The sequence below is a fragment of the Mangifera indica genome, chromosome 2 (assembly GCF_011075055.1).
Source record: "Mangifera indica cultivar Alphonso chromosome 2, CATAS_Mindica_2.1, whole genome shotgun sequence".
NCBI lineage: Eukaryota > Viridiplantae > Streptophyta > Magnoliopsida > Sapindales > Anacardiaceae > Mangifera > Mangifera indica.
In genome coordinates, this window is record NC_058138.1 from 6,991,661 (window position 1) to 7,012,826 (window position 21,166).

At 29.8% G+C, this 21,166-nt stretch overlaps 1 protein-coding gene across 3 annotated transcripts; it reads right to left on the reverse strand.

The window, feature by feature from the left end:
* Nucleotides 1-2,324: 2,324 nt before the first annotated feature.
* On the reverse strand, nucleotides 2,325-4,525 carry LOC123205846. 3 transcript variants are annotated; one of them, XM_044622898.1, is made up of 3 exons: nucleotides 4,427-4,525; nucleotides 3,592-3,739; nucleotides 2,325-2,637 (listed from the first exon to the last, which is right to left on the reverse strand). In XM_044622898.1, the coding sequence occupies exons 2-3, from the start codon at nucleotides 3,737-3,739 to the stop codon at nucleotides 2,495-2,497; spliced, it is 291 nt and encodes a 96-aa protein (XP_044478833.1). In that variant the 5' UTR covers nucleotides 4,427-4,525; the 3' UTR covers nucleotides 2,325-2,494. The 3 variants fall into 3 exon arrangements, with proteins under 3 accessions (XP_044478833.1, XP_044478830.1, XP_044478840.1); XM_044622895.1 differs by lacking the exon at nucleotides 4,427-4,525 and adding an exon at nucleotides 4,246-4,384; XM_044622905.1 differs by lacking the exon at nucleotides 4,427-4,525 and adding an exon at nucleotides 4,254-4,277.
* Between the last annotated feature and the right edge of the window lie 16,641 nt (nucleotides 4,526-21,166).

Sequence of the window (21,166 nt, forward strand, 5' to 3'; positions counted from 1 at the left end):
CAAGCCCCATTTTTATTGCAAATCATCATAGGACGAGATGGTTAAGCCTACTTACCTCTGTTTCATAGAAAATCCAAGTACATTAGAGCTCATTCTTCTCCTTATCTTCCTTCTCTCCACACCACCAGAAATCCACCATCGAAACTATAACAGAATGTTGGAAGATCAAACTCCAAACTCTCTCTCTCTCTCGATGGTGTGTGCTCTTTGTTGGAGATAAAAATCTCTAAAATGCAACTATCATGCCTTTTTTAAAAATTGAAATTGTGTACAATACACATGGGCATGTACCTAGGGCACATGATTATGTGTCACTAAATTTGAAATTTACGTAGAAATCATTTTATTTGGTTGACGTGGCAATGACATACGAGCATAGTTTCGCTATACACTGTAGTGTGTCACCTAAAACTCATATTTTGACCTTAGAATCACTTTAAATAATTATACATCAATTAAACTACTATATAAAGATTATTTTACCCTCAAGACGTATCTGTGCATTTTACATGCCATTTGGTAGGCCTTTGAGCTAGGTTGGTTAGGCAAAAACTCAAGGTTCGGGGCACTGTCTAAGAGCCCTAAGATTGGGCTCCCATGGGCTCTTAGCGATCTAACCTGTGTGTTTTTAAGGATCGACCCACTAAATTATAATTTTTTTAATTTCTAATTAATTTATATTATAATTTTTTAATACTTTTAGTGAGTCACCGGCTCTCAGGCTTTCCTATGACCCAAGTATAACCCGCTAAATTTGCAAGTTTAACACAATCTGTTTTATTCTGTGTAGAACCAATATGAGTCATGCCAAAATTTCTAGGTCGAGGTCGGACTGCAAACTGGCCTAAATCCTTTGACATCTTTAATTTGTAGGGACAAGATTTATTCCTAATTTTTTTTATTTACAGTTTAATTATTCTTTTAACACAGTAATGTGACAACTGTCCCTCTTCATCTCCACAAAATTGTGCAGAGGGAGCCAGCTACATCTTGGTACTTGCTAATAAAATAATATTACTTTAGAAGAGCGCTTTGAATAAAAATTTCCGTGAAGATTAGATCATACAAAAGCCTTTCTTCTTCGATTATCATCAAATATATTCAAGGAACAATCTTAATTTGGTTTCACATTCACTCACAAAGACATGAAATTTCATTGAGTAATAAGATGACATGAAAGAGACTATAACATAATGATATAAAAGAGAGCATTGTTGGAAAATTTTTTCCCAAAAAACTCACTTAACAAAGTTCGATTGTCAAATCAGTACAACAAACCATTGATTTCTCCTCATTTAATAAGAGTATATTAGAAAATATTATTGTATATACTCGAGTTCATTTATCCTAGTTTGCCTATTATCTTAATTTATTTTAATTTGTGTTCGGAGGTGAATATAAGTATGTTTAGTTTAAATAATATTTTATTATTAAAATTAAAAAAATTATCTTTACAATAAACTATCTAGAAGATTATTAAGTTTAAATTATTATTATATTTAATAAAATTTGATATATATAAATAATTATTATATTTAGTTAGAGGTAATCAAATAATATTAATATATTATTTTATTTAAATATTTTTATATATAATTATTTTAATATATTTTTTATATTACTTATTATATTAATTAAAAAAAGATTTTTTTGTCTTAAAAATTAATAAATATTTGATATAATTATAATAAAATCAAAATTATTTTGATAAATTTTTAACATTTAAGATAGAGCTAGTAATATCACTACCTTCTATATTATCTCTCATATCACTATTGATAAGAGTATTTAAATATTTTATTATTGACAAAACAAACAAAATAATATTAATAATAAAAGATAAATTACTATAATAATTTTTTATTATTTCTAAACAAACATCCCCTAAAAGTAATAGTACTTACCCATTTCATCAACTTGTAACATATATTTAATTTTAAATATTTAAATTAAGTGTCATCATATATTATCATGTGATAAATAATACTTTATACTACACTAAAAAGTAGATACACATAGTTTTATTACTAAATCATGAATTAGTGATCTTTTAGATCAAGATTGACGATCAAGGGCCAATGTCACTTGCATCTTAGTGGACCTCCATTTTCAACTTGAAAACAAAAAAGAGTCTTTTAACAGCCTAGTATGCTTAATAAAGAGCCATAGTCAAATGACATCCAAAGTTTCAAACTACATTTTCATAAGGGAATTATCATGAGTCCACAAAAAATCCTGAAATTTTATGAACTTCCAATATTTTCAGGAACTATCAAAAACATCTCCTGATTTAATAAGCGTTGAGTGTAAACAATAGATGAGAATGGAATTTAAAGATCTTTCAATGGTTCATAATAATTAACCTGTCAACGTAAACAACAGTACACTTGTATTTAGTTTTTGCCTATTGGGGTTCTCATGAGATCTTTTGATTCAAGGAGTTATAATAGAATTCTTCAGCACAACAAACTCAACCCCTATATGCAGCTTATTACTACTTCCCTCTATCATATGCAGCGATATTCTGAGGTTCGCATTCTGGACTGAAAAGGCGGACCAGCAGAGCAGCAGTTGAGCTCACAGAAACAGCTCCGCAAGTTGCCCACCGAAGGGTTCTTGGAATTGTAATTCTAGGGCCTGTATTAGCAAAGAATAAATGTTTACTAGACAGTGTATATGAAAACGGTTAGAATGATTGCAACAAGAACACTTGCAATATCATTTCATTTAAGTCAATTAAGCTTAAATTCACATCATAGAAAAAATAAAAAGAAAAAAGAAATGAGATAGAGAACAAGAAGATGAAGTTGAACGCTTAACATTATCCTGTCCAATGCATTTCATAACAAATGACAAATCCTTTAGTAGTCTTGCACAACCATGAAAACTTTGTAACGGTGAGATAATGGATATAGGAGGATAATGCATGAGATAACAATATCAAAACCTCTTTGCATTGGAGTAGAATTAAAGGAGACTGTGATTTATTATTCACAAAAGTGATAAGTTCATGGGTAGGTTTGAAAATTCTACAAACTTGCATGAGCGAATGTAAAATAGATAAATGTTCAAAACCATTTGAGTTATCAATATATACAATTTCAAAACTGTTGACTCATCAACTGATCAAAATATAAGGACTCTAGGTCGATATATAAACTTCTCCATTGTTATACAGCAGCGTTTTTTAAATAGCACAAAATAGAACCATCACAGAAAATCCAATGGCATACTAGTCATCTACGAAGTTACAAACCGGGCCTCAAAACTTTTATTTCAGAGTGGGGAAATGATGGGAGATATTTTGAAGCAAAAAGCAAGGCAAGAATAAAGTCCAATCAATTATCATATTCAACCATGACTATCAAGATTCAGATCGACAGAGGCCAACACAGTTCACAAGTAAAGATAACATGTAATGTCTGGGAAAAATAATATTACAATCAAAACAAGATGATTAAAGCATGTAAAAAAGTATGTCCACAAAAGTTGCAGTTACGAACAAGTAAAATGGAAATCCATGCAACTTTTATCATTGAAGATAAATTGTGTTTAAAACTTAGAAACAAAGTAGAATTAAATAGAACATACCATAATGGAGTTTACAGAGAACCCAGAACCCCAATGCTCCTCCAACAGTAAAAATTCCAGCTGTCTGCCTCATCAATCTTGAACAAGGCTTTGAATCTGAGCGCATCAGCTCACCATCCGAAAACCCAAAAAAACGCCTCAATGCCATCTATATAGAAATAAAATTCACAGATTTCAAGCCAAAATAATAATAATAATAAAAAATAAAAAAACACGCTTGCTTTGTTCCCTCAGAGAATAAATCAATTACAAGCTCTAATTTACTTCAAAATTCAGCTACTGAAAAATTTGATTTCTTCAACAGCAAGAACACAATCAATTGAAGCCCTTGACAACTGAAACACAAACTAGATACATACTTGAATATGTTTCTTGAATAAGACTTCTGTCATAAGCTTAACGTTAACATAAGAGAAGGCTTTAACCCACTTAAAAAGATACAAAATCGATCTTTTAGCAGCCAACAAGTACAAACTAATAGTGGGATTCTTCAAAACATGAAAAATCAGCTCAATGTTATCATAAGAAAAGGCTTTAACCCACTAAAAATGATACAAAAATTCATCTTTTAGCAGCCAACAAGTGCAAACTCAAATTGGTATTCTACAAAACATGAAAAATTAATTTAAAATACTTCATTTTCGTAAAACTAACATTCATACAAACACACAGTCATTTCCTTTGAGGCATTTTGTCAAACATTTGGAAGCCAGTTTTTAAACCAGCTACTGGTTCGACAACTTGTGCTTTAAACATGGAAATGAGAATAAATAATCGAAATAGTTTTAGAATGAAACAAAGAGACTGTCAATATACAGAGAATTAAGAGAGTTACCTATCCGGGTTTTAACTGAATCGCTTCAAAGCTTATGCTTTCTTTGATTTTGCTCAATTTGATAGTTGACGGATATATTCATCTTAATGGGTCGGGATCTCAAACGGGTCAAATATTAGGTAACGAAAAATCCATTCAGCCCATTATCATTGCTAACCGGCCCAATCTGGTAACTCAAGATATAATTCTGACTCGAACCCGAAAAACTAGACCAATGCCAAATGGTAATCTGAGTTTTAAGATACTTAAGTGTGTCTTTATTATAATTTATTTAGTCAGATTATTAAATAAAATAATTAATTATAACATTTTTGAAATAGTTTTGGTAAAGAGTAACATTATGTGTGTCATCACGTGAATGAGTATTATTTTATCTTTAATTCAAAATTATCAAATCATATGATGATACACATAAGTTTGTACTTGAAATGGATATGCATAATTTTATTGTTAGGTAAATAATCTAATTATTGATTATAAACATATGTTTAAATTATTTAAGTCATTATCGAAAAGTTAGTAGGATTAGTTTTTTAAATTATTCAATTATTAGATTTAATCAATTTTTATATTTTTAATAAAAAAACCAAAGTATTACACATAAAGTTAAACTATACCAACAAACAAATTGTATAAATAAATTATATAAATTTATCTTTACAAGCTAAAGTAACATCTTATATTGTTTATATTTTTTCTCACTTCAAAATCACCTAATTAGATGTTATCACATCAGTTTGTATATATAGTATTACTCTTATTTATATTCTAATAATTATAAGGTGTACCAGATATATGAGAATTGATTATTACACAATTAATCATTCTTATAATCATAATTTATAATAGTAATCCAATAATTATAAATTATGCCAACAAATTCTAAACAATATAATGTATTTGAATTAAACCGAAATGAATTCAAGACAAACTTTGTATTGATCTAATGAAAATATAAAGTTTGATTTAGTTTTGGCAAATCCTTACTCAAATCATGCATATCTCTATATGTTGATTATCATTTTATTATCAATATTACTTCATACATTAATCATGGGTATAATTACAAATATAAATGTATACATGTCATAAAGTGATTTGATGATTTAAAATTGAAAATAAAGTAATACCTACTCATATAATAATACATCAGTCTTTGTATTGTATCTGTTCTAGTATTTTAATAAATTTGAAATTTTATACGTTAAATTTGATTGAAAAACACAAAAGGTATAATGATAAAACCCTAGATTTCAATTTAGATTATCTTTTGTACAATAAAGTAATGACAAACATAGAATCTTCTTATCTGATTAACCACTATAAAAAAATAATTTTGTTTGAAAGAACTTGATACTTCATACAAATCATGTGCATGCATATAACCGTAGGCAAGCCATCTATTTGTAGAGTAACTCAAAATGCGGGTAGAACCATTTTACCGAAGAATAATGCATGATCTGTTTTAGCTTTTGATCATGTAATCAAACTCTATTATTCTTTTCATTGTTTACTTCCAGTTGCTTTCTCTTGGACTTGTATTTCTTTTAGTTGTTCGCTTCCCACTACTTGCTTTTGAACTTAATTCGAAAATACATCACTACCATTTTGGGGAAAACATGATCGGTGGAAGTTATTAGAAGTTTAGATTAAATGTACTACGATTTAGGTTGTCTAATCGTGCAACTACTCAATTACTCTTGCCTTTTGTCCTATGAATACAAAATTGTACAGAGGTAAAGGGATAACTCTTTTGTAACTCATACAATTACTCTGTTGAAAATTTTCAAATACATAAATAATATAACAATGGACATTAACTCCCAAATAGTGGGCTAACCACTTTTGAAAGTATTGTTATGTTATGTCGTTCATCATCCTCTTCATTATTCTCTTGTGCAAGATCATGACTTTGGTCTTGCATACTTCTCGCTAGTGAAAAGTTTTACATCAATAATTTAGTACTAAAAGGAAGACTCTTGTAAAACTCTTCATTTTCTAACATAGAATCCTTTTCCATTAATTTTGGTCACAAAACTCTATTTTTGATGGCTTGTGGAAGAAGATAAAAAAAGTCATAATCAATCATGTTGTTAAAGAGATAGAGTGTTTCCTTCGTTGAACCATTCTAACCTATTACTAAAGATCAACTTGCCTTGAAATTTGGAGCACAACTAGTAATGCCTAACGTGGAGGCATAGTTGAATGATATCATTGGTAGCCTAATTGATGCCATCATTGTCTTGCTCTAGTGAATGAACGAAACTGCTCTAATAGCACTATTAAGGATCTTGTTCTATACTCAAATGTTTGCTACTACAAGGTCACATGCTACTCACATTGTCACCTCGTCTCTATCAACAAAAACAAAATGCTACCTCAACAATACCATCAAAAACCTCATTTATTACTAAATGGTTAGCAACTATAAGAACACTAGTTTCCCATATGGTTATTTCTTATCTTCAGTACTAAAGGCCTTAATGAGGTGTTTCATCAAAAAGGACCCAAAATCCTTATTAGTATGAAGATGTTAACTCACATCATGAAGACCTTGTCCATCGATGTGTGTACCGTGACTCTAGTCAATAGGTTAAGGTACATACAACATGTTGACAATAACTTACTTTGTAAAGATACTAACTTTTGACGTGTAAGACATAACTTATGTTAAACGAATCAAGATATAAACATGTGATGTGTAGGTAGCATCTTATACCATGACAATACCAATTATTCATTATTACCATCTAATTACTCAATAACCATTTTTGACAAGCTAGGCAACCTAGTTGTAACACCCCTTTCCAAAAGTCTTGCCCTATGGAGAGATGCTACTAGTCTTCACTACTCTTGCATGGTTGAACATAAATATCATATTTGCATAAATAAACATTCAAATTACAAAAAACTATCTCATATTAATAAATACTCCATAATGTTGTTGCACTCAATTTTACGTATATTTTATGATCTAGACTTATAGATTTAGTATCATTTTAGATAGAAATATTAGTGTTTAGGATAATTATTATATCATTTTATGTAATTTTCTTGATTTAATATTATTTTCTTTCTTTTATAAGAAAAGTAGAAAAATAAAGGGAAAAAGCAGACAAAAATGAAGAAACTAGAGAAATTCGGATCACATTAAGAGTTAGAATACCTTAGTGCATAAGGCTTACAAGTTCGACTAGGAAACTAATACATGCACAAGGAGGAAATAATAAATATTGGACAAATTTGAAGAATCCGGATAAATCTAAAAAATTTGATTTTGCGCAAGCTGTCACAATAAGCTATATGTTGAGCATTTAAACACATAGAGGATAGTTCATTTTTCACGACCTTAGAACACTGACTTACACTTCCGTTTTCTAAATTTTTCACTAATTCTCTATCATTTGAATAACCATGATGCATTTTTAGAGACCATTCATAGTTTGCTTATAAAGGTATGATTAATTGTAGAGTAATAGATAATTTATTCACTATCAACACAATAGAGATTTTATGGGTCACACAAAATAAGTAATTGATAGTCATGATTAAAAAAATATGGATTTATTACATATACAATGAATCGCACTTGAATATTATGATTTTGAGCTCTATTAATGAATGACACGAATCCAATCATATTATGATGGATGTCATACTTACTATCAAGCCAAAGTTCATTAAATTAAAACATTAAGAGCTAAACAATAATACTCTAAAGTTGAGGAATCAAGATGACATATTAAAGTTGACTTAGGGTGGATTAGTGTTAAGGCGTAACACCTATAGGTAAACACGTCAATTGGGCCGAGCCAAATAGAGGCTTAGCTTGAAGCATGAATTTAAAGCCCTATTCGATATTATAGCATGTCGAGCCTAGCCCATGGGCCTTTTGGGCCGGGTTATGGGCTTTAATATTAAGCCCATAGATTGACCCATTATTGTTCAAAAAAATAAAAATTAAAAAAAAATCAGAGGGCAAAAAGGTAAAAGCCTTTCTGTCTAAGTAAAAGCATTTCTGTCCAAGTAAAAGCAGTTGGCTTCTGCCTTTGTGTGGCAGAAGCCTTTAAGCCTTTTTTTTTTAAATTAATTAATTAATTTATTTTTCTCTATATAAACTAGTCCAACTCTTGATCAATTTTAATTTCTCTTATTCTCAACTTTTTTATTATATTATCAATCTTATTTCTTTAAAAAATTATCTAAATTCATAAATAATAATTCTTTGTGTTTGTAATTTCATTTTCATTTCAATTTTATTATTACAAAATATTATAAATGGATCCAATGTTAAAAGAATTCAAAGATTAATGAGTAGATAAATAGTATAGTATATATATTTTATTTATGTTTGTAATTTATACGGTATATAAATCAATTTATTTGTACTATATTATAAACTTATAATATTTTTTATTATGTAACCATAATATTCGTTTGCTACAAATGAGGGATTATAAACAAAATGTTCAAAGTATTGTTCTCAATTTTAATAATTAAAAAATAATTTGTATTTAAAAATTTTAAAAATTATTTAAATGGGCTAGCCCATTTATATATGGGTTGGGCTTTGGGTCTTAAAAAATAGATGGGCCGTTCAACCTGAAGGCTCATTACTATATAGGCCTTGGGCTTGGCCTGACACATTACCATGTTTACTTATAGGTATGTCTTAGGGATAAATCAATCTTTATACATGTGTTAATATGGTCAAAATGTGAGTTCTGAGTGACACACAATCATGTAAGGAAAGACCATGCTTGTGTGTCATGCCATGTTAGCTGAATTAAATAAATGGATTTTGCATGATTTCAAAATTAAGTGACATATGATTATATGCCTCGAGCACACGACCATGTGCGTGAAACATGCTTTTAGTTTATATAAGACACATCATTATGTTTTTGAGATTATGATTTCATAATCCCCAAACACATGAAAACCCTAAAAATTGAGTGGTTGAGAGAGCTTGATCACTCGACTTTTGTTTGGCAGCTCTGGTAATGCTTTCTGGCAATGCGATTAGTAGAAAGTCTAAAGAGAAGAAGACTCATTCATGCATTGTTTCTACACAATTAAGGTAAGTAGGGATTGTCTTATCTCTCCCTTGTGTATTGATGATCATTAAATCAAAAGTTATGTTTCGGTGATAAGGTTTCGTCATGTAATGATGTGAAGATTGAGTGAATAATTTTTATCATGTTATACTGGAACGTATGTGACCTGAGTAATTGATGTATATATAGATATATGTATATATATGTTTATTGATTGAAGTATGCATATACACACACACGCATACACACACACACACACACACACACACACACACACACACACATATTATAGTATGAGAATGGATTCTTGATGTGGAATACAATATAAAGCACAACAAAAGGAAGGAACAAATATGTGCTTGTACGTTGTTATTCTTTGGAAGTGTGATAGCTTGAGTTTGAATAGAATGAATTTTACGATTTACGGTTCCTAGTACTCAGTTATGTTTGGGGTCAAGTTATATTATTACCTTAACATATTCATACATGCCAAAGAATCGAATACATAGTATTTGAGTGTTTGGAATAAAGCAGGGATCGAAATTAGGTCTTTTTGATCTCTACGTTTGCCACATGGCTATGTGGTATGGGACACACGTCTATATGTGTGAATTATAGATTTCAGGTTGAGATTCTTAGCGTTCTAGTGATTGTTGTTCTTTGTTGACTAGTGAGCAGTCAACTAAGACGTGTACTTTTCGTGTATAGCTTTGGTGCTATTGTGTATAGGGTGAAATGACCATAATACTCTTGAGAAGTAAGCGTTTGAGATGAAAAGAGAAAAGGAAAGTAAAATAAGTACCTAAAGGGGCACACACCCGTGTTAGTTAGGGTACACGCCCTTGTATTGATCAATAATAACATACGAGGAGATGCCACAGAAAGGTGGTCGTGTGTCAGTAACGTAAAGAGACATACCCCTTTTTGTCCATAGACACATACCCATGTGTATAAAACATAATAGAGAAAAAAAAGAGGGAATTAGGCTAAAAGTTTAAGGGTTGACCTGAGTAACAGTATAAAAGAGCTTAGGTATGTAGTAATACCTCACGTGCCTAAGAGTTCAATAATAGTATATTATAAGACTTTCTGTTAGGTAGAAGTGAAAGTAAGCTAAATAAGTAAAGGTTCATGATGCAAAGATGCTAGACATTATAATATTATTATGAGGGGACACCGTGAGTATACAATCACTACACCATTTATAGTAGGGTACATGCTCATAGTAAAGCTCAGTTAAGATATAACTGGTATAGTGAAACAAAAAGATAACTCACATAGCTAAAGTATCAAATCCCTGTATTCAGTTTAGACTAATCGACCTAGTACTCAACTTTCAAATTCAGATGCTTTCACTGAGTTTAGTACAACTACACCAGATAGGAATTTGGGGGAGTGGTTATTTAGTGACTAAGAGAGACATAGTTTGATCTGAGAGTTATGACATATAACCTAGACAATTCAAGGCGATCAAAAAGTTATTAAATGCCATTGAGCCACTTAAGAATGTATGATAAGAGAAAATGAAACATTGAAGTCCTATCTAAAGTGCTTCAATGTTGAACACTCAAAGTTGGCTTACACTTTAGAAGAATTAATTCATGCACTTATCATAGGAGTTTGCTAGTACACAGAGGTTTGGGTAGACTTGGTGGTCAAAGAATGCAAGACTCTGGCTTGATTTTATAAAATGTTTGAAAAACACGTTCAAATAAAAATCTTCATAAACACAATACAAATTTTGGCTTGGAATTATCAATTGGAACCTCTACTCAAAGCAAGAATAGGTCAAACAGGTAGAGAATTTTCAAAAAACAATAAACAGAAAGGCCAACTGATTTGTCCATGAGGTATTAATCTGTGTAAGAAGATTAATAGTTTTTAAAGCTATACTGGCACTCTAGAAATCAGAAAACAATTTTTGTGTAGTCATTCTTACCTTTAGAGAAAACATACAAGAATTGTATTAAAGAAGTGTTTAGTTGCGATGCAAATGATTAACCAAGCGAACAACATACAATGACTACTCATGCAGGTAACATGCATTGACTAGGCTATATGTAGGATAACTGAAAAACATGTAGAACCATTTTGCCCAAAAGTAACATGAAGGACAAATATTGACAGTATTAGAATTCATTTCGTCACCTTCCATCTCTATTTTCTATCTTCATCAGATAGAGATAAACTCCTACTATTATGTGACAACATGATTAATGAAAGTTGTTAGAAATACATATTCAATGAACTAGGATATAGGTTGTCTAATCATGTAATTACTTAATTATCATCGCCTATTGTCCTATAAATATAGGGTTGTATCAAGGTAAAAAGGACAACCTTTTTTCACCTATACTATTACTCTTATATAATTTTCTAAAGACATTAAAATATAGTCGGATAGTGTGTTGAACCACTTTAAAATTATCACCTTGGATGTATGCTCCAAAATTGTCAATAACATGATCATATACCTAACTTCTTTGTATCCAATCCACAAATACTTTTAATTATTCTCATTGTAGTAAAAAACATTAAGACTACTATTTAAAAATAATTTTGTTGAAAGAACTAGATATTCCATATGAGTCACGTGTATGTGTCTATATATATATGTTTATTTATTTATTTATTACCTTAACTAGTTGTAGGGGGGTACAATTCTGTTTACATTAAATGTAAAAAGAATTGTAGCCCCTATTACTAGCTGAGGCAACCAATCTATTTAATTTAACCAAAACAACGAAAGAATATTTTACTTTGAGTGATTCACACTTCTTGCTTGTTGCATAGCATTTTCCAAATGTTGCTTCCATCTCATAGAATATATTTATTGTTAATTATGTATACATACAAAGATGATATATTATTATATGATTAAATAATTTTAAATTAAAGATAAAATAATATTTAATCATATAATGATATATTATCTATATGTATTTAAAATATATACATATAATATTACTTTTATTTTAATACTTGTTAATTCCCTTAATGTCATATCTTTAGATTACACATCAACGTTCTTTATTTATATTTGATAAATAAATAACTTGTGCTAATATATTACTTTATTTCTTTAATGGTGCCCAATTAATGCTAAATTACCATTATAAGCTTCTAAAAATAAATACACATTAAAATTCAAAATGGTAAACTATCCAATAGCCAGGAGCAGGAGTGATGGATCAACTCAACCTTTCACGAAGTTGAACGTGAAAGGCAAAATCTTGCATTTGAGAGAGTTAAAATCCCAATTGAAAAAATAATAGTTAAGAAGATCGACAGAGAGATTGAACAATTAAATTTCAAAACAAACATTATAGAATTTATTTAATTAGAACTCAGTGTTCTTTATTGAAAAATACATGCATAGCATATAATTAATATGAAAGCATAGTAAGAAGAAGAAATTACAGGATATAATCAGTTAAACTCGCTCTACTTCAACACTCGCTCTACTTCAACATATGAATCTTGGTTTTTATAGAAACTTGCAATATAATTTTCAGCTCTCCAATTAACATGATTCCTCTGATCATCATGAGAAACCGGAGACCCAACTTTCTCTTCATCTTTGACGACACGGGCGCCAGTGCTTTGAGTCCAAACCCTACCACTTCCCACATCAGTGTTAACAATCCTGTCTTGTCTTGGAGGCCTCCTGGAATTGAAAAGGCTGAAGGGAAAGCAAGAACAAGAACTTTTAGGTTTCTTGTCTGCGTCCATGCGACGTTTCTCGACAATTTTGAGCTAGAATATCAACAGAGAGAGAAGTCTAGAGAAATGAAAGAGTGTAATACAAATCTAATTTTAAGTGTAGTCTTCACTGAATTTATAGTTGAATGAATGATGGGTGAGAAATCTAGCAAAATAATTGAGCTAATGCTCTTGGTACAGTAGATTAATATTCTTGTATATTTTTAAAGGTTTCCTTGTGGGTTAAGTTCATACTGATTTTTGAGAGAAAGGTTGGCCACCATGTATTATTATAATATTTTTCTCAGAAATTTGCCTCTTTTTTATTCAAGATTCGGTTCATGTGCACACATTTTACTGTTTCACTGGTTGATTTGGATTTCAAGTTTCTGAATTTATTTTTATTTTTATGAACAATTGTGTCATTTATCTCCAATTCAAACTACATATTTACATTGAAACATATCAGTTTCTGAGAAAAATTAATTAAAAAAAATTAAGTGTAATATTATTATTATTTTTTAATTTATATTCAAGTCTTTTGTAAATGAATTTATTAGTTTGTATAAAACTTATATGATCTTATTTTATAGATTTAGAGAAATATTAAATAATAAATAAACATATATTAGTCTCTTAGTACATAGATTTTCCATTTATTTTGCCATTTAAAGATTGCTTGTCCATGATTTTGTGTTGTAAAGTATCTAAAAAGGATTTGCATAGCATTAATATCAAGCAAAACAATAATTTGTAAATAAATATATAATTATTTATGTATTTAAAATAAGCACGCACAGTAATAATAGTGAAGAACCATGAATGCCGCAATGTGAACAGAGAAATGAGACTTTGATATTTGATTGGTTGGGAGTAAGACCACATATTAATCAATTAATTTATAAACAAATTGTTTACAACGTGAAGAATATTCTTCTTTTGGGAAACTACTTCGAAGATTAATGGAAAGAATCAAATCAAATTCTTTCCTACAGCTTTTGATTTTCTGTCCATCTATGACTTCATGAAATCAAACATCTTGCTTGTCATCACTTTATAGCATCTTCTAAGAATGTGCATAATCAAGCTGGCATTTGTTGTTGTGCATCTCGACGAGCTAACGAGCTCATAACTCAATTTGAGTGTAATATCAATAAATTCTTACAAATTATAAATCTTGTATTTATATCCTAAAATTGGTTTTTTGTTTTTAGCTTTGATTATAAGAAATAATTAATAAATATACAAATTGTAAAGTTTAAATAAAATTTCTTAGGCCGATTTTGAACAATTAATCCGATCTTAACTTAAAACTCAAACTTAAACTCAAACGTAACCTTTACGGAAAGGTAATTGAACTGACTTCCAATCAAGCAATATCTCTCAGCTCAACTGTGCATGTGCTCTCGTTAATTTACAGTGACTTCAATTTATGCGTAATCCATTAATTTATTAAAATTGAGAGGGCAGGAACTTGCTAGAGGGAATGAAATTTGTTACGTGTGCATACTTTGTCATCTGTATGACATAATCAATAGATAAATATTTTTTATTATTTAATGAAATGAATTAATATTTATATGTAGTTTCATATATTGGAATAAAATTTAATTTCAACAGGTTCTATAACAAAAGCTTTGCCATCTTTTATTCCATTGACTCATTGTTCCTTCCTTGGAAGCATCTTTGGATGATGAGACTTTCAGCTTACTTAATTTTAACGCGATATCGAAACGCCACTTTTTATTTCAATTGCTTTTTCATACTATGTTTTCTTCTCAATACATATTTCCTGTGCTTTCAATTTCATGTATCATATTCTTCTGTATGGAGAATATGTTGCTTTATAATTATAAGTTGCTTGTGGTTATTGTTCACTCAAGTACAAATTCTTATTATGAGAAGGAGAACTAGTGGATATTATGAAAGGAAAAAAAAGATGGAAGAAAAAAGAGAATTAGTGAAACTCGTAATTTCAATATACGAGACAAAAATAATATTAAAATTAAGTTTTTAAACACAAAATATAGTTTAAATCGTGTTCATGTCAGTCTAAAACTAAATTAGATCATGTTTGGATTAATGTGAAACCAATCCAAACAGATCCTAATATAGTTATTCTTTATATGTTTATCAGTTTATTAGTGTATTCTCAGCGGTATAATTTGAATTTTTTATATATACTATGCATAATTTCTTTATAATTAACTTCTAAATATGCATGCATATTACTTCGTAATTATATTTGATATAAAGTAATGTTAATTCTCACATAAATTTTTGTACGCATATTTTTATTATTCATGTGTTTCAGTTAATTAAGCTAAAGTTCATTTATTTAACATCATTATGTGACAAAACAAGTAGTTAGTTAAATGTTAATAAAACAATTTTATTACAATAAAACATATTATTTTAGGTCAAACTGTGTTGTTTCATAGCAAAATATGTTATTTTGAATCAGATTATAGTGTTAAAAAAATTGTTTTTTGATAGAACATAACCCGTTATATACGTAAAGTGAACTCAAACATAGTTCAAATGATTAGATTAGAATTAAAAGATTTTAACAAAATTCAAATTTAAATTGGATTAAAGTTAAAAATATTTTATTTATAACCTAAATTGATATAATGCAAACATAATTCGGTGACAGAAATTTCCATGTATAAGAATTAGTATGTGTTCACTTTGATGACCACATATTAATTTATAAACTTACTGTTTACTACATGAAGAATATTTTTCTTGTCGGAAATTGCTTTGAAGATTACGTGAAAGAAATTAAATCAAATTCATCCCAATTACTTGACTGAATCAAACTTCTGTCTTCTCATTACTTTACAGCATTTTCCCATGAATGCGACTTCGATCTAAATTAAAGGCCAAAGGACTATATCCCGCCTAAGTTATGGTACATTCTCAAAGTTATACCTATAGAATTAAAAAAATCTAAACTCTCACCCACAACGTAATTACCATTAAAATTCTCTGTTATGAGGTAAAGATGAAATTATTATTTTACTAATAATATTAAAAAAATATAAAATTTATTATATTTTATTCTTTAAGTTTTAAAAACTAACAACTTTACCCTAACCTAAAGTTTTTTAACTTTGAAAAGTCACATTTTCTTTCCAAATTTTTACTTCATCTCTCTGGCCATCATCTTTGACGTTGACAATGATGACCTCTCCTCTCCACCCTAAACCATCAGTTAACGCATGTAAAGAAATCTGAAATAGATCTCTTTGTCGGAGACGAAGAGATCCGATAACGAAAATAAAGAGATTTCAAATCTCCTTGTCAACAAAGAGATCTGAAATCTCTCCACTGAAGACAAAGAGATTTGGAATCTCTTTGTCAGAGACGAATAGATCCATAACCCAGATCTCTTTGTTGACAACGAGATTTAGAATCTCTTCGCCAGATCCTTCGTCGACAAAGAGATCTGAAATCTCTTCATCGACATAGAGATTTGGAATCTCTTCATTAACAAAGAGATCCAGATCTCTTTGTCGATGAAGAGACTTTGTTATCGTCCTTTCCAGATCGCTAGAGAAAATAGTCAAAGGGGAAGAAAAAAATTCTCTAGTTTTGGGGGGAAATATGACTTTTCAAAGTTAAAAAACTTTAGAAGGAGTGAAATATTAGTTTTTAAAACTTAGGAGGGAAAGATGTAATAACTTTTATATTTTTTTAATATTATTAGTAAAATAACAATTGTACCTTTGCTTCTAACAGAACATTTTAACTCCAATTGGTCAATAGATAAGACTTTAGGTTTTTCAAACCATATGAGTATGACTTTGAGAATGCAACTAAACTTGGAAAGTGAAATAGTCCTTTGGCCTAAATTAAATTTATTGAAGTTGAATGGCATGCAAGACTTATGACATAATTAATGAAGATGTTTATATGACATAATTAATGAAGATGTTTATATGACAGTAATTACATAATAATTATTAAGAATAAATCAATATTTTTATGGTAAAAGTTTTAATTAATTTCATATATTTATATATTAGAATTAAATTGTAGTTTCAAGACTAGGTTAATAAACAAAGATGTCTAGGTTAATTGGTGATGGACCTGATGGTTGAGTTGAGCATCTCGGGATGATGTGATTTTTGGTATAAGGTCTATATGGATTTTGACAATTTTAAGAACTAGGTTTTGAAGTGTAGTCCAGATTCGTATCACTCTTATAATTAATTTTTATTGTGCGTTAGATTTATTGAAATTGGTTTATTAAAACAGTTGTTTTTTTTTTCATTTTATTGTGTTTAACAATTAACATCCGATTTTAAAATATAATGGTTGGATCTAACTAATGAGAGTGTTTCTCTAATGAAACTTGGATTTGATTTTAAAATTTAATGGATTCAATGAGAAATATAAAGGTTGAACCTGAGATTTAGGTTTGATATAATGTTATTAGGCAATTGACTCAAAATCTTAAACTATATATATACAAATCAAACTCAAGTAATGGCAAGTTTGAGCTCAATTGAAATCTGAAATGACTAGTTTGAAATTGAAATTGAGTAGTTAATGGTAAATAGTGACATTGGGAAGAAGAAGAATCATCATAGATGAAGAAGAAGAGCTCTAGAGTGACAATACCAACAAGTCCTTAAACTCAAGTTGATCTATCATGTTGGAGCCTTAAATTTGAATTAAACATATATTCGAGCTTGAGTTTGTTAGATTCGAATCCACCCCACCCCTATTAAAATATTTTAATAATAATGCCTAACATAAATAAATCAAGTTAAATAACCAAATATTGAAGGAGTTAGGGACTCCAAGAATTGAGGAGAAATTTCATTAGTTCTTGGTGATTAATTACATAAAAATTAAAACAAGCACAATTTTTTGAAATATATATCATATATAAATTCCAAAAGAGGTAGATAAGATAAATCTAGCTCTTGTCACTTCTCAATTAAGCTATCACAAATCAAATTTCAATTTCAAATTCAGAGTGATTCTGATAAGATTCTAGGAAACTTGTAATAAACCTTAGAGATTTCTGATCAATAAACCTTAGGAAACTTGTAAGAACCCTACCAACACTTGTTTTGTCTTTATAACCACTACTTTGCACCCAAACTCTTGGTGCATGCATTGGAGGCCCCTTCATTTTGGAAGTTTTGAAGAGAGTGAAGGGAAAGCAAGAGCAAGAATTTTTGTGCTGCTTGTCTAAATCCACGATATTGAAATTAAATGCTCAAGGAGAATACTAGGTAAAAAACAAGTGAAGTTTAGTCTTGAATTTTCATTGACAAGAAGTTCATTCTCTATAGGGATATTGAATTTTTTACTCTTTTTTTTTTACCGTGTAGACATATATGTCATTTATCTCAAACCCTAAACAAAAATATTATAATAATAATCTATTTTTCTAAAATACCTCCGTTGATGTGATTCATACAAAAAGAAAGAATATTACAATAATAACTTTTCTCTTTTTCCTCAGCTTTCTAGCAAGAAAAGGAATCTCTGCAGTATGAAAAAAATTCTTCAATAGAGAAGACACCTATGATTGAACAATAAAAATCGTGAGTGAAAGCCATTATAAAGGACTTGGATACAAGAGAGGGTGAGATGAAAATTGCCAAATTTCTTTAGAGAATTAACATTTGTTACAAAAATTTCACAGCAAAATCATCCACATTCAGGTCAGTCTTGATTCAAGCTCTTATGTTATGTGTTTTCTTGATGAACAATTGAAAATCAAATAATGTATGGTAGATTCATATTTATGACTTCATGTGAAATATAATTTTGTTGTGATTTTACGTTGTTAGATTGTTTAATATTATGATTTCATATTGTTTTATTATTTAAAGTTGTTATAATGTTGTATTGATGGTTAAAAAATATGAAAATTCAGGTCTGGATAAAAACTAGACAAAGAACTGGTTGACATTAATGCCAATCCCCCTGGCCTCTGTCAAACCCTTTATATTTTATTTTTATGTTTGTTTAAACATAGTGTCCATTCCTCTCAATTCCTTTATCCATTCTCTTGTGTTTAAGGAGTGGTGTGGACTTTCAAGGTTGGTGGATTTATCCTTTATGCCTTGGTTATGCTTGTGTTCTAATTTGGTGCCATTTTAGTGTGTGTATTGTTTTCTTTGTTTTGGCAGAGAGTTATATAAAAATTACAAAATTACCACTACTGTTTTCTTCCATTTTTGATTACTTAGCATTGATCAATATTTGTACATCACTCTATGATATGATAGTTTAATGTGTTATAAATACATATGTATAAAGCTTGGCTGCATTTGTATTGCATTTGGGGCCTAATTTGAAGAAATTATAAAATAGTACAATTTGAAGTGAATAGTGTTTCTAGCTCACTTCTTTTGGATTTCTTGCTTATGCATGGTGTTATGCATTAGTTTGGTATCAAAGCATTGGTTATTTGTATGAGCTAACTGTAATTTTATTCATTTTGGAGTTACTGTTCATTATTGAAAGATACTATTCACCAATGGACATTATTCACAACATATAAACTTTGCATAAACACAGGTGTTTTTATGTTTTTAGGTTTATTTTAAGTCAAGATGGAAAAAAACTGCATTTAAGATTCGCTATGAAGGGCAATGGATTAAAAGTGATGATAATGTGATAAGATATGTTGGTGGGAATGAAAAAGGGATATGTATTGACACACGTGTTGATTTTAAAGGATTCATTACAAGAATAAGTTATCGTCTAAGACTCGATCGAAGTCAATGAAATGTGCATGTATTTACTCTAGGTGATATGAGTCTAATGGAGATTGTAGACAATGACGATTTGGAGTTTTTGATGGTTAAAGTAAGAGGTTTACAAAGATCAACCAAACTCTATGTTATGACAATCTAATGGACGAAAGAGACAATCAATAAACCGAAGAAGTTCATAAGGAAGAAAGGGAGAATCCTCTTATAGATGAGTAGATGCATCCGTAAAGTTTCCAAAAGTTTGTGAGAATTATGGTGATGATGATAATGATGATGACATGAATAAGGATAATGAAGTAGAGGGTTATGAGGATAATGAATTCTCAAGGTTTGATGAGGATATGTACCGTATTCCAAGCTAAGACATTGGCAAAAGTCAAAGTCATGCTCGTAATGAGGGCACTGAATGTAGCACAAAATGTCATGGCTCTATAAATATTGGAACATATACAAGTCACATTCATAATCCAAATCCATTCCAATAGGTTTCTAAGCTTGTTGTTGATGTTAAGAATGCATGTATTAGTAATCATGAAAGGACAACCATTGGCAAGTGATAGGTTTTTATAATTCGAAGGCAGAATTAAAAGCATTATTTCGAACATATGCCTTAGGGACAAGAATTCAATAGATAGTCGATCACTTTGCTTGAATGCATTAATTCATAATGTAAATGGCAGACATGAGCAACGAGAGAGGAAGATGAAGACTATTGGGTGTTATGACGTACGGATGAGACACACACTTGCCTATAAGATATTCTTGCACCACATACAAGTTGGTACAGAGTCAATGAGGAACATACGTAAATCAATGTCTGTGGTTGATTACCTTTATCGACAGAAGAAAATCATTTCAGACATGGCAAACAGGTACAAAATCAACATTTCCTAAATGCAAGCATGACATGCCAAAACATATGCACTGAATGCATTATGAGGTTGCCTAAAAGATAATAGGATGAATCAACTAGGTGTCATCATCATCGTCTGAATCTATAGACTTATGATGATACTTGTGGTGCCTATTCTCTCATAAACTCTAGAGCCTGTATGTACCACTTAGAGTTGCACTTAATCTCAGTTAGACGTAATGTAGTTGTAATCTCCTTCTGGAACATGAAGGAAATTTATAAAAATTAATGAAATAAAAAATGGAATAATAAAATATAAATTTACCAATAAACAACTTATCAAAGAAACGTCCTAAAGTATCGATATGTCATCCCAGATCGA